The sequence below is a fragment of the Leucopleurus acutus genome (assembly GCF_964270905.1).
Source record: "Leucopleurus acutus genome assembly, chromosome: 19".
Lineage (NCBI taxonomy): Eukaryota > Metazoa > Chordata > Mammalia > Artiodactyla > Delphinidae > Leucopleurus > Leucopleurus acutus.
Window position 1 is genome coordinate 1,703,961 of NC_139161.1, and position 19,751 is coordinate 1,723,711.

Here is a 19,751-nt window from a genome sequence, read left to right on the forward strand (position 1 = left end):
TTACCCGTCATGGCGTGAGGGACGCTGATGACCGCGACCTTCTGGTTCTGCACTCTGACCCCCATCTCTGGGTCCTGCATGTCCTTGACGAGGGCTTCAATCTGCAAGACAGAACCGCCAAAGCTGGCTAAGCAGAACCATCTCGAAGGCTGAGTGAGGCCCTTCTGGCAGCACCGAGGGAGCAAAAGATGCAAAGAGGAACACGGGGCCCTTATAACCAGGAGCCCACCGCCTAGGTGGGCAGCGCGCAGCTGAGAACTAAACGCGCGCATCAGAGGCACAAACACCTCCCCAGGTGTGAGAGCTCGGACGGATTCATGCTGCCAAGGAGATGCTGCAGAGGCTTTTAGGAGAAGATGGGACTTGGCAAAAAAAGGGTTTTGTTGGTTAGAAAGTGAGAGAGCTACAAGGCACGGGAGAACGACAGCGCCCAGGGTGGGAGTGGGACGGGGGGAGGGGAGGGGCCGGGTCTCAGGGGGGCCACAGAGGGTGGGCTCTGTCCCAGCAGCTCTGGCTGGGGAGCGGTGTCATCGGGCCCGCACCTGAGAGAGGAGCATCGAAGCACGAAGAAACCCGCCCCAACAGAGAAAAGCAGGGGCCTGTTCACCACCATTGCGACCGTCCCGGGCACAGGATGATGGCGCTTCCACCCCTCCCACTTCCGCCCCTCGGTCTGTCCTCAGCAGGGCAGCCCGTGCGAGACTTTCAATTATTTTAGGCTGTATCTCTCCTCCGCTTGAAGCTCCGCAAGGGCCATTCCACTCAGTCAGGGGCCAAGCTCTCCTACTGGTCTACATGGCTGGGATCAGTTCCCCCCGAATCTCCCCCTCATAGGCTCAGGAGCCACGCCCAGCTGCATCCTCCCTCGTGCTGCAACCTCGAACTTCCCCCCCCATTCCTATAGCACTCACCTTCCAACGTCCGAAATAATCTACCTGCTGATCATAACGTTTGCCATGTGTCTCCCTCACTCCTAGAAAGTAAGGTCTTCAAGAGCAAATCTTCCTTTTTTTTTTTTAATTTTTTGGCCGCGCTGCACAGCATGTGAGTTCTTAGTTCCCCGACCAGGGATCAAACCCGCGTCCCGTGCAGCGGAAGCACAGAATCTTGACCACCGGGCCGCCAGGGAAGTCCCGAGGGCAAATCTTTTGTCTGTTGCTGTCTGCTGCTGTATTCTGACTGCCTGGAACAGCACCCAGCACGTGGACAGTACCCAGTAAACAGCCGGAGCATGAATTAATAAATAAATAAAGGCAGGGGCAGAGAAGATAACAAGAACGCATGGCTTTTAGAGCCCTCGTTCTGACTCTAATTACCTAGGATTAACTGTACGTGCAAGTGACTGACTGGTGCAGTGAGGGTGGCAAAGAATAACGGCAAAGTTTATAACTTAGACGATCGGAGTTGCCAGTTACAAAAATAGAAATTTCAAAAGGAGGAGCGCTTTGAGAGAGCAGACACTTCTGCTTTTGGAATGCTGACTGCGAAGGGCTGCTGAGATAGCCACGACATCTGGAAGGGGATTGGAAACGAAATGTCCCAACTTCAAAGGACACGACAGTCAGAGATAAGAACTCGATTCACGAACATCGACGAGAGGGTTGACACCAGAGAGAATCCACGAACCATCGGAGGAAGCTGGAACTGCAGGAAGACACCCACAAGGACAGCCCTGATGGTCTTTAGAGTATTTTTTTTAACATTGATGAATACAAAACATTTTTCCACTTGAAAAAATTAATAGGAGTAAAATTAACTGAAGGATATTTTAAAACACACTGGATGGGTTGGCACAATTGAAAAAAGACACCCAAGCACTTCTCTGGTCAACGCTGATGACAGGCATCGACAAAGCCTCACGTGCAGACGCTTCAAAGTTCGTGCTCCAGGAAACTCCTCGCGAGGGGAAAACCGTGCACACCCCCAGCCCCCCCAGGTGCCTGCAAACGATCAGTCCGTCATTCAACAACCAGGCAGCCATGGTGGACTCAGGGAACCAAAGATAAAGAGCTCTGGTCCCTGAGCTTAAGGAGTTCACCGTCTAGTGCAAGGATATTACAGGACGATACGGGAAGTACAGTGACCAGGGTGAGGCCACGGTGTCCTGACAACACACCTGTGCCAGGGAGGAGGTGGCCGGGAGAGGCGCTCCTGGAGTGGCCATAAAACGACGAGTAGGAATGAGGAGGCAGAAAGGGCAGGACCCTAAGGCTCAGTGAGCAGCAAAAGCAGAGACACAGAATACGAGCGAGTAAGTGGAGACAGAGACTCTCCCGTCCTCCTCCGGCTGCAAGCCCTCTCCTGAGGCCAGGGCAGCTGCGCACAGCTGGACAGATGCTCACGGAGCGCCTCCCCTCAAACCCAACCTGTCCGCGCCCCAACCACAAGCCACAGCAAAATGGCTCACTGCGCCGCTCTTCCCCCGGTTTAACTAGCTTGGTTACATGATCCTTTCTCTCCTGCTGCTTCATAAAATAACTCATCCTCACACCGTACAGCCCTTTACAATTTCCAAAGTCCTTTTAGAGTTTGCGTGTGCTTGTGGCCCAAAGAAAAGGAACCCAAGATTCTCATGTCCTCAAGGTTCTCTCTTAACTGCAGGAGTCCACTCAACCTCTCTGAATTCCCTTCCTCTACCAGAAAATGACAGTATATTCACAATTGATAGCATTTTGTTACCTCTCAGAATCTAAGTAATTGTGTAAAAATGCTTTGTAAGGACAGATATATAAAGATATAGAAGCAGAAAGATATATACTTGGGCTTTCCTGGTGGCGCAGTGGTTGAGAATCTGCCTGCTAATGCAGGGGACACGGGTTCGAGCCCTGGTCTGGGAAGATCCCACATGCCGCGGGGCAACTAAGCCCGTGAGCCACAACTACTGAGCCTGCGTGTCTGGAGCCTGTGCTCTGCAACAAGAGAGGCCGCGATAGTGAGAGGCCCGCGCACCGCGATGAAGAGCGGCCCCCGCTCGCCACAACTAGAGAAAGCCCTCGCACAGAAACGAAGACCCAACACAGCCAAAAAAATAAATAAATAAACAAATGTGGGGTTTAAAAAAGAAAAAGGGAAAAGAATTTAAAATTAATCAATACAATCATAAATAACATGTAGGTCAAATAATACAGCATAATAAAAAAAGATATATACTTTATAAGGAGAGATATTTGTTAGTGTTTGTGGGTTGGAATCATTAACATCAGTAGTGTTCGTATAATCAGCGCATCTTTAAAATTGTGCATGCAGAGCTGTCTTTAGACGCCTGGGAATGAAAACCCTGCTCTACCAATCATCCAAACATAGATATTTACTGAGCGTGTATTAGGTGCCCAGCCCTGGCAGGGGGGTTGGTACAGGAAGATAAAAGACAGCCTCCCGGGCCTCAGAGAGTTGGGAAGATATTGGTATGAAGATAAACAAATGAACTAAGATAAACACTAGGGATCTGGGTGCGAATAAAGTTCAGTTCATATCATCCTCCAATGAGCAGGCGAGGTAAACCACTAAACTTCACTAAGGCTCATCCTCTGTAAAGCAGAGATGAGCACAGTACCTACGTCGTCAGACGGATGTTGTGAAGATCAAAGGAGATGAAGCAGCGAAAGCACCTAATACCACGCTATGCACAAAGAATCTATTAGACAGCAACTGCAGACTGAATTATGCACCAAAAAACAGGGAAAGCAGGGATGGGAGTAAGAGCCGGGAGGAGAAGAGGATGGCTGAGATGATCCCCAAACATCACACAGAGCGAGAAGGATTTTCCCAGCCGGCCACTGTACTGAAAGGGAGGGACGGTGCGAGGGGCCCCGCGCTGGCTGACGCAGGAAAGTGAAAGGCTGAATTTGGAACCCTCGGGCACGGTTGGTGGGAATGCAAAATGTATGCAGGTTCCTCCCAAAATGAAAAATAGAACTGAGACAGGCTGGGACCTGGGTCCCTTTGCTGCAGTGCCCACACCTGGACACACGTCACCTCAAGCAGCAAAATACAAAGAAACTATAAGGGACGAGAAAAGACTGCACGCATGCCCAGTTGGGGCAAATTCTGGACAACAAGATACAAAAAGGCCCAAAGAACCCAGCTGCCACTTCCGAGGAGCCGGGAGTGACAGCAGGGTGCTGCGCAGGCCCCCTGCACTCGACACCACCAAGGGGTGGGCAGAACGCCTGAGCCACCACTCCCGCCCGACCCCCGGACGCACCCCTACCCTCACCCCACGTAAGGAGCCAGCTGCCCCCCCCCCCCGCCTCAGCCAGCCAGCAAGGGGACCTGTTGTTTGTTCTGAGTCCCCCTGCTGCAACAGCGGCCCCAGTAAAGCCTTGCCTGAATCTCTTGTCTGGTCTCTGATCAATTTCTGTTGCTCAAGGAGGCCAAGAACCCTGGTCAGTGACAGAACTACCAGATGATCCAACAATCCTATTTCTGGGTATTTATCGAAAAGAATCAAAATCAGGATGGCGAAGAGATATGGACCCTCCCCGGTTCACAGCAGCACCGTGGTCAACAGCCAAGATGTGGAACCACCTAAGTGTCCACTGGTGGATGAACAGGTAAAGAAAATGTGGCACATCCAGGGATTATGACTTAGCCCTAAAGAAAGGAAGGAAATTCTGGAATCTCCGACAGCCTGGATGAACCTGAAGGACGTTATGCTAAGTGCATAAGCGGTCTCGGAAGGACCGCACGATTCCACTACCTAAAATCGGCTAATTCACGGAACCAGTGGAAGGGCAGTTGCCAGGGCCTGGGGGAGGGGGAGACAGGGAGATGCAATCACTGGGCATGAGGTTACAGTCAAGAAGATGAAGTAAGTTCTAGAAACCTGCCCTGCAATATTGTTTCTATAATTAACAACATTGTGAATTATACACTTAGAAAAATGTAGGAGGGTAGTTTCTTGTGTGATGTGTTCTCACCACAATAAAACAGAATTTTTTTTTAAAAGAGAGAGAGTGCGCAAGAGAGAGAAAGAGAGATGGCCAGGCTGCGCTGGAGGGGAAAGGTCAGGCGGGGAGCCCCGAACTGGAGACACGCCACCCGCCACCCCGGAGGCGGGCAGGCCCCCCACGTCCCCAGGGCGGGAGGAGGGGGACACACGACGTCCTAGGTCAGCGCCGAGGGCTGGGCTGTCCTATTTCCACCTGCTGCTAAACCGGCACCGGCAGCAGAACCACAATCCCGAGAAGCGGCCGAGATCAGGGGCAAAGGTCACGGCCGCTCCGGGCCCAGCACCGGCCCCTCAGCTGCCCGCGGGACCGGCCGGGGCCCAGGGCCGCCCGGGGCTCCTCGTGCAAGACCCAGCGCGAGCCCGTCCGCACAGACGCGCTCTCGGCTCGCGGGATCCTTCTGGAGCAGAAATGACGCGTTTCCGCTCCACTCGGAGCTGCAGTGCTTGGCCTCCTGCAAGGTCGGGGCCTGGGGGCGTCTCGGGCCACGGGGGCACCGAGCGGCTCCCAGCGGAGAAGGGGGCGCGGGACACCCCAGGAGGTGGCCGGAGGGCGGCTGCTTCCCCCGGACGCGGGCGGGGACCGAGGGGCCACGGGCGGCAGGGGTCACCTTTTCTGGAGTTGTTTTTTCTAACTGAATCACAGTGGATTTGCGTGTTGTGCCGGTCTCTGCTGTGCAGCAAAGTGACTCAGTTACACACACAGACATTCTTTTTTATACACATCCTCTCCCGTTATGCTTTTCTGGAATTCTTGGCTGGCCGTGAGCCTCGGATTCACCTGCTCCTCCCAGAAGTGCCCGCCATTCTGACGTGGGAGCCCGGGCCTCCCCTTTCCCAGGGTAACTGCCGGAGGAAAGTCCACATTTGCTCCAAAACTTTTATCAGCTGAAACAGCAGCATTTCATGGCGTCAGGGCTCCCATATATTGGAGAAGAGAGAGAAACCCCCGCTCTGAGTTAGAAACCTGAGCTTCTCCAATAGAAAGTCAGGGGGTTTGATTCCTTCTCTCTGCATTAGAAAAAAAAAAATCTAGTTATAAAGAGTTTGAAAATAACCTTCAGAGGAGGAATAATGAGAGCTATTTTAGAAACACAATGAGGGGAGTCAGATTTCTTTCTGGCAGTGTGTCACCTTCACAGAAGAGAAGGGCTGGGGGCAGCAGGGAACACCACAGGGACCTCGAGAACATTCTGAGGGCGTTCGGCCCATTGGGGTTTGGACCCAGTTTTCTCAGAACTTTCCTTGTGTCAATTCCTCTGAGGGGTTTCCCCAGGCACCCAACAAGGAAACCGTAGGACTCGGGCTGCTGGTCCCGTCTCTGTTATGGGCTGGACGGCACCCACCCCTCAAATTCATAGGTTGGGGTCCTACCTAAGCCCCAGGACCTCAGAATGTGACTGGACTGGGAGAGAGGGTCCTTGACAAGGTAACTGAGTTAAAAGGAGGGCACTAGGGTGGCCCTGTGACAGTGTGACTGGTGTCCTTTGAAGAAGAGGAGATGAGGACACAGACACCACGGGGGGCGAGCACGTGGGGACACGCGGAGAAGACGGTGTCTGCAGGCCCCGGACAGAGGCCGCCGGAAAGCACACTGCGCACACCATGCCCGGGCCGGCGGTGCTCTGCCGTGGCGGCCCCAGCCCAGTCATACAGGCTCTGGGCTCCAGCCCTGCTTCCAGCAGAAGAGCCCCTCTGCCCACCACAGACGGGACAACCTGAGCTGTGTCCCCAGGTCCCCAGAGGGTGAGGACCTTGCCTTTCTGCTCCCAACTGCTGCCAACTCTCGCGCCCTCCTCCTCGCGCCTGGTGGGCATCCCCCCAGAGACAGGGAGGCACGGCCACCCCCGCCCCAAACGTCAGGCGCCCTCCCGTCTCCCACACGCAGCTCCCCGCGATCCTGGGCCACACGAGGACGGCGGGGTAACCAGGCGGTGCTGAACCCCGGGTGACGCCGAGCTGGGGGCGGGATGGGGGCGTCAGATGCCACGTGCCTCTGCGTGACTGCAGGCATGTCACCAAGGAACAGGAACGACGGCTCCGAAGGCCTCGACATCCCACCTTCCACGCCCACGCTGCCCCTCGCTGTCGCTCCCTGTGCGAGATCTCGGGCCGGGATTTTCCTCTGAGCCAGAGAAGGTTCCCGGGGGGATGATGATAGTCAGTACTTTTCTGTACAGGGAGGGAGCGAGTGACCTGCAACCATGGGGCTGCCTGGCAAACAGAAGGGGCTCCCACTAAGGAGCCCGTCCGCCCAGAGGCCAGCGGACCCCTGGGCCATCTCACCCCGAAGCCTCTCGGACCCTCAGGGGCACCACACACGCTCGATCGGCGCTTAGGCCCCCCCAGCCGGAAGCGCAGGAAGCATCCTCTACGGCCCCGGTCAGCTTCTGCGGACTCTGCTTTTGTTTCTGACCTGGCTCCTAACAGGCCTCTGCGGCACGTCTCACCTCCCTCCTGGACCGTCCGGCTCGGCCCACCCGGCCTCTGCCTTGGGCCTGGCAGGTCCCCAGCCTCCAGGGCGCCCTCCAGTGGTGGTGCTGTTGACATTTGGGGCCGGCTGTCCTGTGCACCGTAGGTGTCTAGCAGCGTTCCTGCCTCTTCCCTCCAGCTGCCAGGGGCAGCCCCCTCCCTAGCTGGGACAACCCCAAATGTCTCCAGATGTCACCAAATGTCCTGGGGCTTTCCTCTGGGCTGTGCATTCAAATCACCTGGGAAGCTTTTCTGTATTTGATTTTATACATATACATATATATATATTGGTTTTTGGTCGCACCACACAGCATGTGGGATCTTAGTTCACTGATCAGGGACGGAAACTTTGCCCCCTGCAGTGGAAGTGCAGAGTCTTAACTACTGGACCGCCAGGGAAGTCCGTGGGAAGCTTTTCTTTGAAAACACCAACGTTTTGGGACTTCCCTGGTGGCCCAATGGTTAAGACTCCACACTCCCAATGCAGGGGGTTCAATCCCTGGTCAGGGAACTAGAGCCCACATGCCGCAGCTAAGACCCGGTGTGGCCAAATAAATAAATAAATATATTTTTTAAAAAAACCAATGTTTGGACTCCATCTAACTTGACTACTTAATTATCTCCTAAGTAAATGAGAAACTCTAAGGAAGGTGACCTGATAACAATGTTCTTTAAAGTGCAGCCCGGGTAGAGAAGCACTCCTACCCTCTAATCAGAATCATCTTTCTAACATGGGAACCAACTCGTTTTATTCGTACCCGATTTTAAAACGTCAAATGGCTTCTCAGCGAACACAGAAAGCGTCAGACCCCCGGCTGGATGTGCGAAGCCCCCAGTTCTGGAGGCTCCTTCACTACCAGCCTTTCCATCACCAACTTCCTGCCCACCCCTGCCCCCCGGCCAGCTACCCCAACCCCTGAAGACTCTCCCACGGCACAACGCTATTCCACACTTCCAAGCTCTGCATTCCCCCAAATGCCACTCATCTTCCCATCCTCCTGGCAAAAAAAAAGAACACCTACTAATTTTTCACACCTTCACTCAGTTACAAGCCCTCCTGTGAAGGCTGTTGGTCCCCAACCTAGATGGCACTGACCACTCCCTGCTCTGCGTTTTATATACGTGCATCTCCTCTAATGACGTCTCCCACGACCTACAGAACATTCTTCTTACTTATACAGCGGTCCTTCTCTATCAGACCCTAAGCTCCAGGAGGAAGGGGCCACATCCTAATCCCACAGTGTCCCCAGCATCAGGCACAGTGCCCAGCACAGACGCGCACGACTCTGTGCACGTGTTGAATGAAAGAATGATACAAGCGAAAGCTCCCGTGCTCTGCCCGGGTCTCCTCCCTTTTGTTTCCGCACCCCCTTGCCCCACAGCAAAAGGAGATGCCGGACGCCACACAGGAAAGCAAAGCAGTGGAGGCTTCTCCACAAGGCACCAAGACAGTCAGACCTGAGGCGCAGTCCAAGGGCAGCAACAGCTGTTCCTGGCTGGTATGGAGAGCGGGACGTCACGGGGGAGGGGCGGATGGAGGGGGGACGGGCCAGCACTAGGACAGGAGCTCACAGGGACCACGGGAGGCGGTCCACTGTGCGGCATCCCACACACACACGCACTTAGCACACGCACTTAGCACACGCCGTTCCTCTGCCTGGAACAGCCTTCTTTCTCTCTGCCTAGGACCCCCATTTATCCTTCAGTTCTCAGCTCCGCGTCCCCCAGGCACCTTCGGGCAGGCCTTCCCATGGCCTCTCCTGCCCCCAACATCACAGGAAAGCTTACAGCACCGGATCACATTTGGCGACAATCTGTATTTTTCCTGGTTCCACCACTTAGCGGCTACGACTGGGGCGAGTGACTTCACCTCTCTGAGCTTCCCGCTCTGTAAAATGGTGATGATAACTCTGTCTCATGGAATAGATGAGAACATGCATGTAAGGGCCCCACTGGGGACACGGCCTACTTCAAAAATATCCATTGAGTGGTGGGTGACAGTTGCACCCAAGTCCACATTCCTTAGGCCTGGGTCCCTCTCCAAAGGCTGGGCACCTCGTTCAGCTGCTTCACGGTTGAGGGCCCCCTGGCACAGGCTCTTGGGACCTGCTCTGTGATCTGACTGAGGACCTCGGAAGACACAGACAGACGGGGGTCTCCCCCCATCCAACAAGGCAAAGGGAGAGAGCAGCACTGAGGTGCGGGCAGGGTCTGCAGGGCAGGGGGGGTGGGGAGAGCTGGCCGTCACAGCGGAGGGGCCCCCGAGCTGGGCCCGGGAGTGGGGGGGATGGGGGCTCGGCCGGTGAGAAGGGGAAGAAGGGCTTTCCCAGTGGAGGGATCTGAGGCTTGAAGGGCACAGGGTTCCTGGAAAGACAAGGAGGTCGCTGAGGCCAGAGCCCCCTTGAGTGAGGCGGGCTGCTCTGTTCTGTGTCCCTGCAGGGCAGGTGTGGGAGGCCGGCGGGAGGTCAAGCCGGAGGGGTGAGTGGGAGCAGGGTCCTCAGTGGCCGGGCTGGGAAGGCTGGACGTCACCCTGTGCACGGGGGAAACCAGCGGAGGGTTTCAGGGCGAGGGGATCCATGTCGGTTTGCGAAAGAAACCCAACATGCCGATGAATGGTATTGTGGAGGCCGGCAGGTGGGGTGGAAGACAGGAGGCTGGGGTGGAAGAGAGGAGGCAGCGGTGGAGGACGGGAGGCTGGGGTGGAAGAGAGGAGGCAGCGGTGGAAAAGGATGAGCTGGAGACCAAGACACCAGTCAGAAGGCCCAGGTAGAGACAGGAATGTCTACCACGTAACAGTCATGATGGAACACAATGTGTGAGGCTCAAAAGCAAACAGAATGTCTCCAGACAATTGCTCTCAGAGCCTCAGCGCCCGAGCTGCCCTGTCTGGGGAAGAAGGCAGTCCTGGGAAATCCTGGAAGATGACTGATGGCTCTCAGAGATCCAGTCTGGGCAGTTTTCTCTGACTTTAGGAGGTGGTGTCTGCAGTAGAGGCTCTCAGGGTTCTTTCCCAGCGAGACAACACTGCACCTCTGTTTTATATCCTCACACCTCTACCACCTGGAATACGCACAAGCTTATTCAGGTAGGTGGACCGAGGGTGGCCAGCTGTCCCAGTGTGCCCAGGACTGTCCAGGTTTTAGCGTTGAAAGTCTTAGACAAATCAGGACAGTTTTGACTACGCCAATTTGCTGAGCTCCAAGGGCTCAGGGCAGGGCTCTCACTGTCACAAAGCATTCAGCTAATTCTACTCAAGACAAGCCTAAGACGGTGGACACCACACTGTGAAAAGTGGTTGCAAGTGGGAGGAAGGGCGGGCAAGTGACCCAGGACCTAATCCTCTGCTGACCCCTTCTGATACCGGTCATCTCAAAAGCCTAGAACAAAATGAGCCATTTCATCCCCAAATACATCACCACACAAGGTGCGTTCCACCCCGCACAAGCCCCCAGCATGGACACCCCCTGTGCCCAGCCACTTGCTCTGAGAAAGCCTTTGCATGGGGAGGGTCCTGACTTCCGCTGCGCACAGAGAGACCTGAGATCCACAAACACACACTCTTGAATAAGGAATCTAGGAGAGCTGCAAGTGGGGTGTCCCTTTAGCCTGCAAATCACACCGTTTTCACGGTCTATGTGTACACACTCACCACACACACACGCTTTCAAATACTGCAGTGTTGAATCAGAAAAACAGCAAACATGTTAATTTAACATCTGGGAGCCTCTAATAGTATCAGGAGACTGTCTCACATCTGACCCAGCCTCGCTGAACTGCCTTCCTGCGCCTGCTCTCCCAAGTAACAGGTTGTTTTCAGCCTCCAGCCGGCAGTCGCCCTCGGTTGCAGATTCTCCACTATAAACAGGTAACAAGGAAACCTAATCATTAGAGTCTTTAAAAGACGGACAGACAGAAACACAAGGCAAATAAGTCACTTAATGACATCAAGCGGCACTAACCGACCACAAGGGCTGCCCCCCGCCCCTGCCCACATCGCCGCCGGCACTTCCCGGAGTTGGTCCCCGCGCCCCTCCCGGGCCCAGGTGATGGGGCCGCGCTCACCTTCCGCAGAAATGCCATCCTCGGCCTGTACTGCTGACCTTGGTGTCGGATTGTCATCCTGGACCCTGGCGGACGCAGAACCTGGACACAACCGGAGGAAAAAGGAAGCCCTCGGAGAGCGAGCCGGCGTCCCCGTGCCCGGGCTGGGTTGTGCTGCTCGCGGCGCCCCCGACCCGCGCGCCCGCGCCCTCGGGAAGCTGCCCGAATCCGCGCCGGCCAATCAGCGCGCCGCGCCGCGGGCCGGGCGTGCTCCGCGCCGGCGCCCACCTGCCGCCAGGGGGCGGTGTCAGGCTCCGCCGGGGCCCGCGGAGCCGCAGGTGAGCCCCGCGCGACTGGGACCCGCGTGGGAGGGTCTGTGGCCGAGGGCGAGCCCTTAAGGAGGATGGGACTTCGGTTAGGAAGGGCGACAGGCACGGGAAAGGGAGGGAAGGGATAGTTTCGGCGTTTGGGATTCACATATATACACCACTATATTTTAAATAGATAAAATGACTATACTCCAGTAAAAATTAGTTTTTAGAAAAAGGACATTTATGGCAAAAATAAAATAAAATAGATAATCCTGAAAGACCTACTGTACAGCACAGGGAACTTTGCTTAATATTCTGTAATAACCTAAATGGGAAGAGAATTTGAAAAAGAATAGGTAGTACATGTATATGTATAACTGAATCAATTTGCTATACACCTGAAACTAACACAACACTGTAACTCAACTATACTCCAATAAAAAAATTAAAATTTTTAAAAATGTTTAGAAGTGTTTAGGGGAAAAGCAAATTCTACGTGGAATTGGTGAGATGTTGGTTAACAAAAGAAAGGACGTGAAGAATAAAGAAGGAAAGTTGAAGTCCCTGCTGGGCCAGCTGCCTGGTCTATTTTTTCAGTTTCTTTTCTGTTATACGTTATTACAAGAGATCGAATATAGTTCCCTGTGCTATACAGTAAATCCTTGTTGTTTAAGATGCTCTATATCTGGATGGGAGTGATGGTTATACTCAGGTAATCATGTTTGTCAAAACTCATCCAACTGTACTCTTAAAATTGGAGCATGACATTGTCTGTAAACTATACCCCAATAAAAAGACTGACCCGAAAAAGCAAGTATTATCTTGCAAGACGGCAGAGGGACATCGTGCTAAAATGAAATTCTCCTGTGACTCGGTCAGGTAAGTGGACATCTAATCATCATCACCACCATCACCATCGTCATCACTATAGTCATCTGCAGCCTCCTCTTCATCAACACACAGGTGTGATTCAGGACCTATATGGGGGTCCTGCTGCCCTGGATACCATACAATGGGATCTCCATGAGCCTGGCCCCTGTAGGATAAACCACATCCAAACACAATGATATGGTCCTTTACACAGCAGTGCCCTTTAAACCCCAGTTCCAAGGTCACCTCCCAGGAAAATGTCCCAACACCTCTGGTCAACACAACAACTAAGTTCAGTCCACCGTGCTTAATGCTCAGGAGATAAAACCTAAAACATCCTGCTCTCAGCCCTTGTGCCCTCCTCCCAGACTGGGAGGAGGGGCAGAATCCTCAACAGTTCATCTCTCCATGATGGATGCCTCAGACTGCCTGCAGGCAGAGACTTTCTTAGAGGGGTCAGGGTTAGAGCAGCCGTGGGACACCACTGCCCTCACCCAGGCCCGAGGGATGGTGAGCTGGAGCCCTGGTGGGGGGTGTCATGCAGGGGCTGTCATCCTGGAGGGACACAGCCATGGCTAGAAAGGGTGCTGGCGGAATAAATACCCCGACTCTCTTTCCTCTGAGTGCTTCCCATCTGTCGGTCCTGACCAGAAGCCAGAGGGTGATAGAGGCCCGGGGATGCAGCCTGTCCGGATCAGCCTCCCAGGGCACACAGCCAGGCAGAGAAAGGCAAAGGGTTGGGGGTGGGAAGGACTTAGGGGAGGCAAATCGTGAAGAAGCAGCACCATGGGTTAAATGTCTTCGATAGCATGGAAGCCCAGAGCACGGATCTTGGAGTTGATTCTGTGTCCCCAAGCACTCGGGACAGCTCGGTGACAGCACCACCCAGCCCGCACAGACGTCTCCCTGACTCAGACAGAAGTCATGTTGAATTCACCTGACTCCCTGGGCCACTGCCCGTGCTCTGGGCCATGTTTGCATTTCATATAATTCTGTCTCGTTTGCATTTTGTCACAAGTGTGTATTACGCTGGCGATTCTAAAAAGTCATATATATATATAAAAATCTTAGATGCATGAATGTTTCTTCCTAGCTCCGCTGAGAGAGGCAATAGCTCATGAAAACATATTCTGGGAGGGAACTCAGAGGGCCTTAATTTCCACGCAGTGAGCACACTGGGCCCGCAGACAGACCCTCTCTGCACACCCACTGGTCAGCGCCAGTTCAGCAATAAAGGGAAGGAAGTGTAGGTGGAGCCCTCCGTAGCCCACACCTACGCTTCTCCCTGCCTTTCACCTTCTCCACAAGAAGCTACTTGAGACCCTCAGAAGCTGACCACACCTGGTGTGGCTCTGAGTGCTTGACCTGGGAGAGAGGGAGAAAAAGAGGAACTTCGGGGAACTTTTCCGGAAGGTTTCCTGCTTCTTCATCAACTGGGGATTGTTCGGAAACTATTTTGGCCCAGCAGGGGCTACCAGGTACCACCACCAAGTACAGTCCTAGAATAAAAATCCCATCCTTATCTTTTTTCTCCTAAATTAAATGAATTGGATGCATCCAGAGGTGATACTTTCCACAAGCATGGCTAGAGATAAACACAGGAAAACAGAACAAGATCACGCCTCCCTCTGGCCCCACCCTCTTCCCAACTCCGTGGGGTGCACTTCTGTCTACCTGTGGAGCAGGTCAGGCTGGAACTGGTTTTTGTTAAGGGCAGCACTGTTTCTCATTATAGAAGATTTGGAGCTATGGGTCTTTTAAAAATGACAATTACGTAAATTGGTACAGCTACCATGGAAAATAGTATAGAGGTTTCTCAGGAAACTAAAAACAGAACTACCATAGGACCCAGCAATTCTACTCCTGGGTATTTATCCAAAAAAGAAAAACAAAAAAAACCCCAAAAAACCCTAATTCTGAAAGATACATGCACCCTATGTTCATAGCAGCACTATTTACAATAACCAAGACAGATGAATGGACAAAGAAGGTGTGGTTTATATATTCAATGGAATACTACTCAGCCATAAAAAAGAATGAAATGCCATTTGTAGCAACATGGATGGACCTAAAGATTATCATACTAAGGCAGAAAGAAAAAGACAAATACCATATGATATCACTTACATGTGGAATCTAAAATATGACACAAATGAACCTATCTACAAAACAGAAACAAACTCACAGACAGAGAGAACAGACTTGTGGTTGCCAAGGGGGAGGGGGGAGGGAGAGGGATGGACTGGGAGTTTGGGGTTGGTAGATGCAAACTATTACATTTAGAATGAAGAACAAGGTCCTACTATATAACACAGAGAACTACATCCAATCTCCTGGGATAAACCATAATGGGAAAGAATATTTAAAAAACGAATGTAGATATGTGTGTAACTGAGTCACTTTACTGTACAGCAGAGATTGCTGCAACTTTGTAAATCAACTCTACTTCAATTTAAAAAAAACTGAAAACAGAACTACCATATGACCCAACAATTCCACTCCTGGGTATTTATCCAAAAGAAAAAAAACCCACTAATTCGAAAAGATACAAGCACCGCTATGTTCAGAACAGCTCTATTTGCAATAGCCAAGATATGGAAGCAACCTAAATGTCCATCGACAGAGGAATGGATAGAGAAGATGTGGTCCATATGTACAATGGAATATTACTCAGCCATTAAAAACGAATGAAATTTTGCCATTGGCAGCGACATGGATGGGCATGGAGGGCATTATGCTTAGTGAAATAAGTCAGACAAAGAAAGAAAAATACTGTGTGATATCACTTATATGTGGAATCTGAAAACTACAAGAAACTAGTAAATGTAACAAAAAAGAAGCAGACGCACAGATACCGAGAACAAACTAGTGATTACTAGTGGGGAGGGGTATGAGGGGAGGGGCAATATGGGTAGGGGATTAAGAGGTACAAACTATTAGGTATCAAACAAACTATAAGGATACATTGTACAATATGGGGAACACTTTATAATAGCCAAAATGTTATAGTAACTACCAATGGTGTATAACCTTTAAAAATTGGGAATCACTACATTGTGCACCTGTAACTTACATAATATTGTACAGCAACTATACTTCAATTTTTAAAAAAAAAATTTAATTCAAAAAAGGAAAAAATGGCATTATGGGAAAAGGCGTTTTCACAGCTTGCAATAGGCTTTCGTTTTAAGACAGCTGAGGGCTTCAGGGGACGTGTGAAGGCCTCCAGGCTGTGCTCTGGTCCCTGCTCTGCCTCTCACCGGATGTGAGACTTTTTTCTAACAGCTTTGTTGAGGGATAACTGACATACACTAAACTGCATGGATCTGAAGTGCACACTTTGATGAGTTTCGATACATGCATACCCCCGTGAAACTACACCCACGGTCAAGACGGGGAGCACATCTGTTACCCCCTGAAGTTTCCTATGCCCTTGGTGATCCCTCCCCCGCGCTGTGCCCAGGCGACCCCCGACCTGCTTTCCGTCGCCCTGAATTAGTGGGAGGGGTGACTCTGATCACGTTACCTCATCTCTCCAAGTTTCTACTTTCTCAGTAGTAATAAGAAAGAGCCCGACTTGATGAATTCAAAATTCCCCTCCAATGTGAAAGTCACATGACTTTAATAAGTGAACGGAAATAAATACACAGCTCAATCAGCCTGAAGGCTGGCAAGGTGGGATTTTTTTTTTTTTTTTTTTTTTTTTTTTTTTTTTGCAGTACGCGGGCCTGTCACTGTTGTGGCCTCTCTCGTTGCAGCGACCATGGCTCACGGGCCCAGCGGGATCCTCCCGGACCGGGACACGAACCCGTGTCCCCCACATCGTCAAGCAGACTCACAACCACTGCGCCACCAGGGAAGCCCTAGCAGAGTGGGATTTAGCGCTCCCTACAAAGCGAGGCCTCTCTGGACTTAGACCAGCCACCCCAAAACGGGATTCCACGTGGCAGACATTCAAAAGAGCCGAAGAGCTGGGTGCCACCATGGACGTGCCCCCAACCATTCCTGCCACACGTGACCGGGGAGGGTTGGGGGAGAGGGGCAAGAGGGACCCACCTTAGGAGAAGAGACCCCAAGAAAATATATTACTTGGTGCACCCCATCTGTATCAATCGTACTGAAATCCTTCTCTTCTGTCAAACATGCCCATCCCGCGAAGGATTTTTAAACCCAAAGCGTGCCAGCGAGGGTCCTCTACTGATGCTCAGGTGCTCCCCCTGCCGGTGGGGTGGCTCAGCCTCCAAAACCCTGGGTTCCCAGCCCCTCGTCCTGCCCCCAGCAGCCACCTCTGTCCACGGAGAGCAAGTGCCTTTCTTAGGGCTTTCCAAAGCAAGGGATTTTCCAAAGTTCCTGCACAGTCTGCTCTTTCCCTTGGTTTCCCCAGAACAGCAATGTCTGGAAGGGTACAGGAAGATGAATGCTACAGGAGATGCCAGGGAAATAAAAATATTAGCCTATGCAAGAATTTTCTTCTAAGACTATACTTTCAGGGATCATTTTTATAGTTCGTTACTACAGAAGTTTCTCTGAAAGAGATATGGGAACATATGTATACGTATAACTGATTTCACTTTGTTATAAAGCAGAAACTAACACACCATTGTAAAGCAATTATACTCCAATAAAGATGTTAAAAAAAAAAGAATTTTCTTCTGACATCCATTGCTTCCACATCACCCAGATGCTGCATTTGAAGATCAACTTCACCCATGCTCTTGGCTCCTGTGTGTGGGTCTAATACTGCTCTCTCTTCTCTCTCTCTTCTCTTTCTAGGTAGGTAGGTAGATAGATGATAGATAGATAGATAGATAGATAGATAGATAGATAGATAGATAGATAGATAGATAATGTCTGGTTACATCACCTGAACCTTAGAAAAGCCAGTCCTGCTCTTTCCCTTTCCCTCTTTATGTTTGGTACACAGCCCTCCTGGGGTCAAACTCAAGTCACTTTACAGACAACCAAATTTGGTGTTTTGTAAAAAGTGCAAACCTTTAGGGGAGGAAGGAGTGACTGCTAATGAGTATGGAGTTGCTTCTTGGGGATAATCAAAATGTTCTGGAATTAGACAGTGGTGATGGTTGCACGACCTTGTGAATAGACTAAAAGGACTGAGCTGTACACTTGAAAACGGTGAACTGTAATGGTATGGGAATTATACCTCAATTTTTTAAAGCGCAAGCTCAGAGAAATCATTTTCCCCAGGTTTTGCTATTATGAGGCCCCCTCTCTTTCTCAAAAATCTTCAGCGGCTCCCTATCGCCTCCCTAATAAAATTAATTCTCTCCCAGTCTGGCCCGATCTGAACTGTCACCTGCAGTGTCACTGCCCCTCAACATGGAGTTTCTCTCGCCAGCCTTGAAGTCTGCTTTTTCACCAGCCTGTGGTGGATTTTCTCCCCCCAGGTCTTTCCCACCAGGTGTTCTGCTGACACCTCCCTCCTCCCCATTCCTTCACCACTGAGTTGGTGCCATTCCCGTGGCACTTTTTCACGCACAAATTTGGGTGGGACATCATTGGTGAACATCTTACATCCCCTGCCAATCGATGAGTTTCACCAAGAATAAGGTCAGCCAGCAGCTTGTGAGCAGCAGTCTCTGGGTTTGGGTTTTGGTTCTGGCGGGGGTAGACCTGACTGTGGCACTGCCAATTTCTGAGGTGTAAATACTCCTGTTAATGTGACATCAGTGACCACAGAATCACTGGACGGGAGGTGAAGATGCTTCCGTATCTGTTGGATTCATTTTGCAGCACCAAAAACTGCTAAGGATTAGCAAAACCTGAACTGGAGCATCGTTACATAAAGACTGAGCAGAAAACTTTATAGCAACTACGGGCTTCCCTGGTGGCGCAGTGGTTAAGAGTCCGCCTGCCGGTGCAGGGGACACGGGTTCGTGCCCTGGTCCGGGAAGACCCCACATGCCGCGGAGCGGCTGGGCCCATGAGCCATGGCCACTGAGCCCGCGCATCCGGAACCTGTGCTCTGCAACGGGAGAGGCCACAACAGTGAGAGGCCCGCCTACCGAAAAAAAAAAAAAAAAAACCACCACCAACAAAAAAAAAACTTTATAGCAACTAGAACTGTTCCAGAAACTTCAGAGGTGATCTCATGGACCAGGGAACGGGGAGTCATTGGAATATTCACAGCTTAAGAGGCCATGGTCTAGGATGTTGTAGACAAGACCTACATTACACTCAATGGTTGCATCTCTTCCGACTCTGAGAATTATTGAGTCTCAGATGGGTGTGGTTCCAAGGGAGTCTTGTATGGCTGGTATCACTCCACCAATATCACCTTCAGAGCTGGGCAATCACCCCTTAGAAAGGGTTTTCTGGCTGCCCCGATCCACCTCTTCCATGCCCCTAAGGAAGCCTGCCCTTTTAAGCACACTCTTCACTCTGCATCGTATGTGTGAAGTTTTGCACACGAACGTTGGGCTTGCAGGGTGGTATCTGATAGCTTGCGGGTAGATTTGATTTCCTTGAAGGCGGTGATTATTTCGCCTGCCAGTCGCCAAGGGAAGAAATAGGTTCTAATGCAGAAAAAAAGAAGCAGGAATTCAGAAAGTCAGTCTTGGGTACCAGTCTATTGCTGGAACTCACCTGCCCACCATAAGAGAGCAAGTCCAGGGCCAGGAGGAAACGGAGTCTGCAATCTCCAGGGATCACACCTCTTTTGTTAAGAAAACTGTTCTAGTTTCGTGTGGTTTTTGCCATTTCCCTTTTGTTTCTCCTCTAGGGTTCATGACATTTTCACTCCTTGTTCCAGCACTCTCTGCTCTGTGTCAGGGAGTATTCAGTTTTGTTCAACCAACCTTGACTGAGCACCGTTTCTGGGCTGGGAACCATGTCAAGCACCCGTGGTATAAAGGTGAATAAGACACGGTCCTGCCTTGAAGATGTCTCCGGTAGAAAAGAAAGACATAAAATATAATTCTGGGATAGTGCAGTGGATGGTGTGGGAGGATGTGGAAGGCAAAAAAGAAAAGGAAAGAACAGAAAGGTGGTAAGAGCCTGCTCAGATTAAATCATAATGGTTTCACGTAACAGGCCTTAGTGTACCTGCCCATTCACTGAGGGCTCGCAACAACCTAGGAGTAGCTGTCTAT

General features: G+C 51.5%; 1 protein-coding gene across 1 annotated transcript in view; it reads right to left on the minus strand.

Annotated features, from left to right (window-relative positions):
* RGS9 (regulator of G protein signaling 9) overlaps positions 1 to 11,539 on the minus strand; it is a gene marked incomplete at both ends in the record, with an annotated part of 53,891 nt that extends 42,352 nt beyond the window's left edge. Inside the window, 2 exons of the mRNA XM_082860888.1 lie at positions 5 to 101; positions 11,483 to 11,539. Of these exons, the coding sequence (XP_082717014.1) occupies positions 5 to 101; positions 11,483 to 11,539 (154 nt within the window). The remainder of the gene's footprint in view (positions 1 to 4; positions 102 to 11,482) is intronic.
* Between the last annotated feature and the right edge of the window lie 8,212 nt (positions 11,540 to 19,751).